Source organism: Halyomorpha halys, unplaced genomic scaffold (assembly GCF_000696795.3).
Source record: "Halyomorpha halys isolate HHAL.00 unplaced genomic scaffold, Hhal_1.1 Scaffold54.1, whole genome shotgun sequence".
Lineage (NCBI taxonomy): Eukaryota > Metazoa > Arthropoda > Insecta > Hemiptera > Pentatomidae > Halyomorpha > Halyomorpha halys.
Window position 1 is genome coordinate 421,353 of NW_027108734.1, and position 11,163 is coordinate 432,515.

Genomic DNA, 11,163 nt, shown 5'->3' on the forward strand with positions numbered 1-11,163 from the left:
CAACACTCAAACGTTCGAATGGTTCTGTTGCTTTAATAGGGGTCCCTTAAAGCCAACACTCAAACGTTCGAATGGTTCAGTTGCTTTAATAGGGGTCCCTTAAAGTCAACACTCAAACGTTCGAATGGTTCTGTTGCTTTAATACGGGTCCCTTAAAGTCAACACTCAAACGTTCGAATGGTTCTGTTGCTTTAATAGGGGTCCCTTGATTTTTCAAGGACCTTGACTTCAGCACATGTAACATTCTTGACATCCTCAAGTGAGTGTGGTAAGTATTTTATTTTAATCCAGTGGAACATTCTGGTTATGCCTGGGTGACATAATGACTTGTGAAGCTCAAATAGTTTGTTTGGTGATGTTGCACAGCAAATTCTTGAGAGAGTGTCTGCCTTATGGTTTTCTTTCCGTGGGCGATAAACAATATCAAATTGGAATGGGGATAATTCTAAACGCCATCTCAAAATTTGATAATTCTGTATTTCACCGTCATGCTACTTGTTAAAAATTAAAGAAAGAGCCATTTGATTTGTAACGAGCTGAAAATGTTTTTCAATGCTGAACATGCTTTCCACTTCTTTAGTGATTCTACTATGCCTGCAGCCCCTATCTCTGTGGCAGATTGAGATCTCTCAGATTTTGATAAAGTACGGGAAAAGAATGGAACTAGTCTCCCTTCCTTACTCAGTGAAGCTCCAATAGCAACATCGGATGCATCACTTTCAACAACTAGGCGTAAGCTACCAGATATGGAAGTAACCAGTGAATTGGCAATATCTTTTTTTAACCTGGCAAAATCTTGAGCGGCTTGAGGATCCAAAGTAAAAGTAACAGATCCCATCATACGACTAATTTTCTCAGAAAAACAGGAAATCCATTAGGAGTAATGAGCGAAATGTCCTAGGGCACGTTTCAAGGAAAAAGCATCGTTAGGTAGAGGTAGCTCAAGCAAGGATTTCAATCTATTAGGATCTGGACGTATTAAGTTTTTTTATATGACATAAGAAGATTTATACAGGGCATTGAAAGTTTACTTTTCTCGAGATTTAATTCTGTACCATAATTGTTTACTGCTAACATGAAACATTGAAGATCATTGTCGTGTTCAGCTTTATTATTACCACAAACAGTGATGTCATCCAAATAAAGAAAACTCCTGTTAAACCTTCCTTAGAAATAATTTTGTCAATCACACGTTGAAAAATACTACACCATTGGTAACAACATATGGTTTTGAACTGATACAATCGTCCTTGAGCTTCAAATGCAGTGTAGACTTTCTCATCGTCTGCAATGGAAACCTGGTGTACGTTGTACTTCGCTACGTTTCTTACTGACTCATCCACGTTGGGTAGAGGGTAGCGTCTAATAATGTGAACTTGTTGACAGTCTAGGAATAATCTATAACAAGCTTCTTCTGATTTTCATTTTGAACAACCAAAACCTAGACTCGCCACGGAGAGTTGCTTTCCTCAATAATGTCGTCAGAGAGTAGTTTTTCTATTTCCGTTTCTTATTTCTGTTTGAAGAATATTTGATCAGACTCAGAAAAAATCCTTGACTTTGTAGCAGTAGGTTTGCAATTTGGAGCGAGATTGGAGAATAATCGCGGAGACTCTACTCTGGCTACTGAGGTCGAACAAATTGTAAGTGGTTCTCTATTTCCACCAAATTTTAGTTGTACGTCAGAATATTTTTTTAAAAAATCATGACCAAGTAGTATATCACAACAGAGCTCCTTTAGTACAGACAGTTTATATTCAGGATAACTGACCTAAAAGCTCAAGGGTAACAAACACTTATCCACTTACTAGTGATTAAAAGGATGTTGTCACCATTCCCGTATGTTGGAACCGTATCCACTTTCATGATAGACTTCCAAATCATAACGTTTAACAATATCCAAATTAATAAAGCTGTTCGAGCTTCCAGTATCTATTAAACACTGCGGATTGTTGGTGAGCCATTTCCAGGGTCTGAGTCTCCTGCAAACTTAATGTTTCATTCTTTAAGAGTCGTTGATGTGTAGAATTCGATGTCAGCCCATTAACAAAATCAACACGAACATATTCATCCTTATGATGAGAAGCATAAGGATTCTTAAGCTGCTTTGAATTCACATTCCTTCGCAAGGAGATTTAAATTTTGTACAAACTGATCTATACTTTCTCCCGCTTGTTGCCAACAAGTTTCTAGCAAAGATTTCGTTTTTCTGTTTTATATAAATAGTATTTAATGCATCTACCGCTTCTCGGAATGTTCCCAAATCACTCACTAAATCGTAAAAATCATGAGACAAGTAGTTTGTAAATACCTTAAATTTGTCCTCCTCAGTTGCCGAATCCAAGAAGTTATTAAATGTCTTTAGCCAATGTTCCCATACTTTACCTGCTGGAGGAGAACTGGACTCTGTCTCGAATCAAGTTGGTATGAGGTACTTATCCATTTGAACTTTACTGGGGACTATATTTTAAATGAATAAAATTCCTATGAATTGAGTAGGTATAAATAAAACAATAACATAGAATAAAGAATCTTTAGAAAGGCTTTTATTAATTTAAAATGAACACATGAACATTTGAACACAAATGATACAAGCGGAGAGGTTACACAGTGTTGCTTTACAGTGTTACCATATTAATTATATTTAAGGTAAAGTATTTTGGAATAACTACACCAAAACAAACAATAATAAAGAATAATTTTATATAAAATTCTTGAGGTGATAAAACTTGCAAATAGAATATAACCTTTTCTATATTTTTCTTATACATTTCAGGACTATCATACCATACTCCTCAAATCACTCACTAAATCGTAAAAATTATGAGACAAGTAGTTTGTAAATACCTTAAATTTGTCCTCCTCTGTTGCCGAATCCAAGAAGTTATTAAATGTCCTTAGCCAATGTCCCCATTCTTTATCTGCTGAAGAAGAACTGGAGTCAGTCTCGAATCTAGTTGGTATGAGACACTTATCCATTTGAACTTTGCTGGGGACTATATTTTAAATTAATAAAATTTTTATGAATTGAATGAAACCATAACTCAGAATCTTTAAAAAGGCTTTTATTTATTTAAAATGTACACATAAACATTTAATTACAAATGAAATGAAACAATAAACAAGACAAGCAGAGAGGTTACACGGTGTTTCCTTACAGTGTTACCATAACAATATCTGTTATACTTGAACTGATATAATAAATAAATACAACCAAGGCTAGAATTAGGCTTTTATTCACTTTAAATAACACCTCTAACATGGAATAGAAAACTTGAACGATTACATACACAATATAGTAACAGAGCATAACCTTCTCCCACTGTTTCAAAACACCTGTTCAATCCTGTATATCACCACCACATTCTTCCCTCTTTATTCGGAACTAAAAGTCAAGTCCAGGGGCTGATGATTGTTGCTAAGGCGTCACCCTAGCAACGGACCGACCATCTTAGTTTTTTTTATGGTAGTTCCGACTAATTAGTGGCCCTGTCTGCGTTTGGTTGATATTATTTTATTTGACATTTTTTGAGTGTGCTCGTCGTCATAACAGTTCGGAACCAGACCACTTCTGTGTTTCGATTTTAATATGAGAGCCAATTATTCAAGTAATTAGTGGCCAACCCCAGAACCCAAGGAACATGTGTAACCAGCCCTGTCTGCGTTCATTTTGTCGGCTCGCCTAATACAATACGACTGTTGGATATTCGGACCATTGATGAGCCAGACCTACACATATCGGCAGCACTCTTCCTCTGACCTATCGGGGTGGAGCAACCTTTCGTCGTGCAGTATTTATTTTATATATATTTATTTGTAAATTAGTTTCTTTTTGTTTTCATAATTTATCTGACTATTTTATTTTTATCTGAAAGGCCTTTGTATTCTTCCTTGTATATTTTGTTTATGTTAGTTTTCAAATGTTTAAATTGAACCAAATAAATGTTTAATCCGAGCCAGTTTGGTTTTTGTTCATTTTAAAACCTTCCAACAAAAAGACAGTCGATTTGAGGTGGCTTTAACAATAGGGAAAAAATGTAAAAATTGTTAATTTTTAATAAATTAACTGTTTGGGAATATGTAAACGTAAAGTTATGTTTGTTTGTATTCAATTGACGGAAGAAGGTTCTAGTTGGATATATATGTATCGACAATAGTGTGTTTTTTTCATGTTCTTCTCATCTCTGTTCATAATCTTCTTCAAATCAAATTTCTTCTCTGTGGTCTTACGACCCTCAGTTCTAACTAAAACTGCCTGTTACAACATCGGTTTCTTTTAAATATTTTCTTCTCTCAATGTTATGTTCTTTGTTCGGATATGACAATTTTCTTCTTAAGTCTGGTCAATAATCTGACCAGGAAACTGGCACTTAAAGTTTCATACCTTGGCTTGACGAAATCCGATGCGTTGAAGGTCTCAAAAAATTTCCAAAGGGCAAGATACTGGAAAACCCCTATTTACAAGGCCGGGAAAATATAGTGACTATGGTTTCCGATCATTTGTTATTTTAATTTTCGTGTTTCCTTTGCGGTTACCAACTTAATCTAATATAAAAAAATCAATATACGTTTGTTCGAATTATGTGCTGCAATACCGTTCATCCGATTTTTGCTAAATGTTCAGGATTTTCAAATAAGTTAAAAATTAGAACATTTTCAACTTGATTTTGGATCCCATATTTAGATTTCTTTTGTATTATGGTGACCATTGATCATTGTTTTTTTCATAATTCTGACGTCACTCAATTATAAAAACAAACATTTCTCTTTATGTCTAAATTATTTCATATCACCGTTAAAATATTTTTAATTTGATCCAGTTTGTGCACTTTAGTGCAGTTTATCGTTATGGTTTATCTCTTTTTTTTATTACATAATGTTGTTTACCAATATAAACTAAATGGGTTTATAAGCAATTAATTAAATCATTAATCCAATATTTAAATTAATAAATATATTAATTTATATCAAACTTTCAATTGTATTTAATTAATCTATCTACATCCCTAAATCTAGCAATTGACAAGCCTTGCATTGACAATACAGACAGTAATAACAACTTAAACATAACATTGCCTTTGAAATAATCTATAAATTAATTTTTACTCCCATATCTGGCATACATTTTCAATGAATAGGGTCAGTCAAAACGACAATACTGCCTTTACGATAATAAACTTTTACTATAAAATTGCCTAATTTGAAAAATTCACATTTTAACTATAGAAAATAACTGTTTCATTCTTATTGAGAAAATAGTGGACTAAACTTGCCTCAACGGGTATGGAGTTGTCATTACAACGATACTGGCTCATGCTGGTCATTTTTGTCAACCACTGTTTAGTACAAGAGACCAAGAGGAGATAAAAGAAAGTTATTTCACCCCAATTTTTTATTATTTAATTTAAAAATATGAATAATTACTAGTCAAAATTGACGAGCCTGCCAAGTATACGTAGGGGGAATAAAAAATGGCGGCTTTTTAAAAACGTTATAAATAATTAATTTTTCATTCGGAGCTCTATATCTTTAAAACTACCAACGACAATAGAAAATCTAAGAGAACATCATTTAAAGTAGAGTAAATTTGCTGAAATATTAGCCCTAAAAGAGCTATTTACGTCCAATAGTTCTCGAGATACAGCTTTATAAAAAGCAAAGTTTCATAAAAATCTACTCAAAGATTAGTAGTTAGTTAATTTGTTTTGAGAAATCTACATCTCAGGAACTATGTGACGTACAGATGTCTATTAGCACTCAAATTAAAGCTAGTTTAATGGACTATAAAGAAGTTTATGACCTTTACCTTCGTAGGAATAGTAGTTTTCATGATATTTGCTAAAATAAATTGATTTATAGTTGTTCGGACAATAAATTTGATTTATGAAAAACTTTTATTTTAGAACCAATTGGACGTACTGATGTCTGCCAGCACTCAAATTAAAGCTAGTTAAATTTACTACAAAATAGTCGATTATGTTTATCTTTGTAGGAGTAGTAGTTTTTAAGATATTTGACAAAATAAACTCACAAAATATTAATTTCTAGTTGTTCGTATAAAATGTTGGAATTTTGAAAAATATATCTCTAGATCCATAAGACACACATATGCCTGCCAGCACTCAAAATAAAGGAAATTTAACTTATTATAAAGTAGTTGATGACACTTATCTTTGTAGGGGTAGTAGTTTTTATAATATTCACATATCAATATAAATTTGGAAAATGAAAATTTGTCCGAACAACTATAAATCAATTTATTTTAACAAATTTCATGTAAACTATTACTCCTACGAAGATAAACATCATAAACTACTTTATAGCCCATTACACTAGCTATAATTTCAGTGCTGATAGACATCTGTAAGTCAAATGGTTTTTGAGCTATTAATTTTTCAAAATAAATTCACTAACCACTGATCTTTTAGTACGTCCTATTAAAGTAATCAGAAATTGGGGTGAGATAACTGCCTTTTTTTTCTTCCCGACTCTTGTACTACTTGGAGTACCCACCTAGCCAAGGAGTACCAGAGGAGTGCAAAACACACAAATGCAAATTTTCAAGTCATTAAGTTCAGTCTCTCAAGCTGTAGGCCATGCCAAGTGCCGAAGAGAACAAGAATCTTAATTGGGAAAAAGACTTTATCTTAGTTATGTAACTCAGCTCACTTAAGTCCAATTGCGATTAAGATTTAAAAAGATTCTCAAATCGTATCAAGGGTATATCTCTAAAATTTGATGTTCCAAGACCTTATATTTTGTATAATATACACGACTAATTCAAATTTCAATAGTTTTCAGAAAAGTTCTTTTAATATTGTTTCTCGTTGTGATATTTATTTTTTTATTCTAGGAAAAGTATAAAAGAAATATAAGTTTACTAAAATTTACATTCTGCTCTTAACCATTTATGAAATGCCAAATTGTTATAGAATCAATAATGCTTTTTTATATTTTGTTAAATTATAAGAACAAAGCTGATATTTGTTATTCACACCTGGAGAAACCCTAAAGTATAAGCTTTTATAGCAACAGAAAAATAAAAATTTATAGTGTGGTAAGTAAAAGTTATGTAGTGCTAAATTTTTTACAATAGATAATGTTTTTTGGAATAGAAAATCCAACCTGTATTGGAAGGTCCCTAAGGGAAAATCCAAACCTTTTATTAGATGCATTGTACGCCAACAAGCTCCATTTAAGTGGTCCTATTCACATTCGATTCTTCATATTTGGTCAACTTGGATGCTATATGGCAAGAATGCTTAATACTCTTACCACATTTTGTAACACATTTTAATTACCAAAAGGATAGGGGGAAGGTGGCAACCTATCATATAGTAATTATAGAGACATAGCTCTCCTTAGTGTAACTTATAAATTATTTTCAGAGGCAATCAATTAAAGGATGCTCAAATAGGTGGAAAGATTAGTTGAGGGTTTCCAATGCAGTTTCAGGCCCGGCAGACCTACTACTTACCATAAATTTGCATTGATGATAATGCCGACAAAGGCATATGAATTCAGCATCGGTCTGCAACATCTGTACATTGATTCGAGAGGTTAGATCAACTGGAGAGGCTTATGATAGGAAAGAACTTTTAAAAAGTTTTAAAGTTCTGAGATTGCTACGGAAACTCGTACAGCTTACTAAAATGACTCTCATAAATACATATTGCAGAGTGAAGAATCAGCACAACATTTCGAGGGATTTTGTGTGCCTAAAGGCAATAGACAAGGTGATCCATTGTCTCCAACATTGTTTAAAATGGGCTTGGAAATGGTAGCGAGAGTCATCAGGGTAAAACCCGAATGAATAGATATGAATAGATTGACACAGCACATAGCCTATGCAGATAACACAATGAAGAAAATTCATTTCATTGTCTGGAGTTTTTCAAGGATATCAAGTTGCTGCCAATAAACATAAATATGGAGAACACAAAATGGTAAAGAACAACCTGTACATTATCAAATGTGGGCAGGCTTTCGACAATGTAGAGAATTTCACGTACCTGGAATCAATTATTACAACAAAAAATAACATGAAACAAAATGAAGATGGTTGGTAGCAGTCAGTAGATGCTTATATCCACTCAAAAAGGTGTTGCATTCTTGATATTTTTCCCACTAAGCCAAGCTCACAAAATACCTGACAGTCATCAGGTCTCAAGCACCTGACCCAAGAAAATGAAAAGAATATTAAGGAATGAAAAAGGAAGGTCCTCCCTGTAATTAACTGGCCAGTAAGAGGATCGGGACAGTAGCTATCGAGAAAAAATCGGTTGTTAATAGGGTTAATCTGACATAATATTAATCAAGATGGCCAAAATCCTATGGTTTCTAGTGTGCCACAGAATCGACAAGAAGGCTGCTATATGAGATACTGGAAGGAATAAGATCATGACTGAGATGCCTCCATGACATGGAAGCAGACCTGCCCCGGTTGGGGTTTGGAAGATGGGGGAAGACATGGCACTTAAAGAAACGAGTGGTCGATGATAATTTTGGAGGCCAAAGCTCTGTAGAGCCTTTGTATTAATAAATAAATGGATACGAGACCTTAAGGATTATATATTTTATAGCATTAGAGAGCAAATGTTGGTATCCTATTAAATTATTAAAATTTAAAAATAGATATCTCAAAATTTGAATGGTATATCAGACTCACAATTGTGCAAAACCTTCCTTCCTCAGTGTTGTACTCATAAATTTAAGTCCATTTCTCAAAGCACACAAGCAATATAATAATTCGTAATTTTTTTTTTCAGCAGTTAAACATATCGGAATTAAAAACGATGTCATTGAAACTAGAGTATTATGAAGCTCTTCTCTTTGTATTTCACTCTCACCTTTCACAATCTTCTTTTTCTTTTTGTTCTTTTCATTTGGATCAAGCTTCATTTGTTTTTCTTTCTTTTTGATACTAACGGCAGGTTTTGGGCAAGGTATTTGTAAAACTGGCTCTATAGTTGCCCAAGCCGACTGACTTACTTCAAGTTCCAAGTCGATGGGGCTACTTCTATTATGCACAGTGTCATCCATCTCTTACTACATCTATTTATTTTTTTAAAAACATATGTTTTTAGTAGTAGTTCCAAAATTTTAAAGATTTTAATTTATGTATATGAATATGAAAGAAATAAAAATTTAAAAGTAAGAAAACACAAAGACCAATGTAAATCTATATTTAATATTGCCCGTTATGCGTCAAAACATTAATATATATTTATGATAAGTAGTGTATATGATAACAAGTGTATAGGATAAGTACTATTATCAAACAAGCATTGTAATAACAGCTGATAACCCATGTGGAAGGTAAAAATAAATGACAGTATTCAAGCATTCAGAGTGCTCAATTTGTTTCTAATTTATTTTAACTTTACTAAGTATTTTAACTGGTGCCAAAACTTGGGAAAATTAAGTAAAATATGTTAGTGTTTTAAAAAAACAAATAGAGATATTAAGAAGTCAATAATCTCAAGACTAATACGTATAGTAGAAGATAGGTGAGATTAGTTATAGGTTATTGCTTAGATACGGTTATCAGGTTATACATTAGATACTGTAGTGCCATTTGTTTAATCTCAAAGCACAACCATGGTCAAACAGAGTGAACCTGTGGAGCAGGCTAGTGGAAAGAACAATCCACCGATCGCTCAGGTGATCAATAACAATATTTCACTAAATGGATGATTAGCTTGCACATTGAAAAATGTAACTCAAAAGTTTTTACTCTCCAACGCCCACCAGAACCACCAGATCTAACCCTCAAAGGTACAAATATGAAATGGAATTCTGCTAGTGAAACAGTAAGATACCTGGGAATTCACCTAGAGCGCCTTTCCTGGAATCACAACATCAACATCAAACTAACTCAAACTTATGCAAGGTTAGCAATGCTATATCCTATCCTAATCAGAAATTCCAAACTAAAACCAGAAACAACTGTTCTTATACTTAAAACAATTCTCAGGCCACTGATGATGTACGGCTGTGAAGTCTGGGGAGCGGCATCCTTCAAGGAAAGGGAAAAAATACAATCTTTTCAAAATAAAGTCCTAAGAATCGCAATTAATGTTCCTTGGTTCATAAGAAATAGCCAATTGCACCGCGAATTACATATGGAGTCAATAGAAGATTACATCAAAGAACGGTTGATGGAGTTCCACTCCCAGTTGCCGACAGTTAAAGGAGCAGTGACCTACAACCTGGGAAACCCAATCTCAACCCGAAGACTGAAGCCCAGACTGCTGCAGGACATTCTGTTATAAATTTTAATAAATATAAAATTACTTCATAGTCACACTACCTTTATTTACTTTATATTATTACTCATTTTATTTATTCATTATTATTATTATTATTTTTTTTCTATTTTCTTCTCTCATCCCTTTTTCAAATTAACTTATGTTTCTTTTTACTATTAGAGGGCAATTTTATTGTTTTGTTTTATTTAAGTATACCAATATCATTATTTTTTGTTATTAATTTTACTTTTCTCTTTTATTAAGAAGCATTATTCTTATCTATTTATTTTATTTTTTTGTTTTCTTCTTTTAATAATAACAATAATATAGTTAGGGGTGTCTTTTGCACGAGACTATACCCCCCATAATCAACTGTTAAAAAAATATATATATAATATAACGGTTATATCAACCATGTAAGGCCCACCAGGCCGATCTGGTATAAAATAAAATATATAAATTCTATCATAGCTTATATTTATCCATTTTTCATTACTAATAAAAATTTAAGAAGGTTATTTAATAGTTATTAAATTTTTATTGATACAAATAATGCATTTAAGAATATTGCAATATATGAAATGAACTTTGATACATTTTTACATTTAAAGTATTTACAATAAACAAACATATTTGTCCCGCTAGGTACCGTCATGTTGGTCCACAATGGTTCTGACAGCTAGAGCGATGACAAACAGATAGTAGTAGCATCACTACAATTTAATAAAAGAAATGCATTGACATTGCTTACCTATTTATTAATTTATTTTATTTATAGATATAACTATATTAATTGTTCTTCTTGTAGTTCCAGTTTATCAATTTTTTAAATAATGGATATGTTAATTCTGAACAATCTCAAAATTCTTTCAAATGTGAAGGTAAGTTTTTTTTATATTTACCAACAAGATTT

The 11,163-nt window shown here is 32.7% G+C and overlaps 2 protein-coding genes across 4 annotated transcripts in view; one reads left to right on the plus strand and one right to left on the minus strand.

Annotated features, from left to right (window-relative positions):
* Positions 1–9,079, minus strand: part of LOC106692375 (fructose-1,6-bisphosphatase 1) — a 38,620-nt gene extending 29,541 nt beyond the window's left edge. Inside the window, exon 1 of one of the 2 annotated variants that reach the window (XM_067047028.1) lies at positions 8,682–9,079. In XM_067047028.1, the coding sequence (XP_066903129.1) occupies positions 8,682–9,042 (361 nt within the window). In that variant the 5' untranslated portion in view covers positions 9,043–9,079. Of the gene's footprint in view, positions 1–8,668 lie in introns of both variants that reach the window. The other variant, XM_014438290.2, reaches the window with a different exon arrangement.
* Positions 1–11,163, plus strand: part of LOC106692379 (uncharacterized) — a 46,347-nt gene that overhangs the window by 29,713 nt on the left and 5,471 nt on the right. For both annotated transcript variants that reach the window (XM_067047035.1, XM_067047034.1), the window contains exon 2: positions 11,059–11,131. In XM_067047035.1, the coding sequence (XP_066903136.1) occupies positions 11,059–11,131 (73 nt within the window). The remainder of the gene's footprint in view (positions 1–11,058; positions 11,132–11,163) is intronic.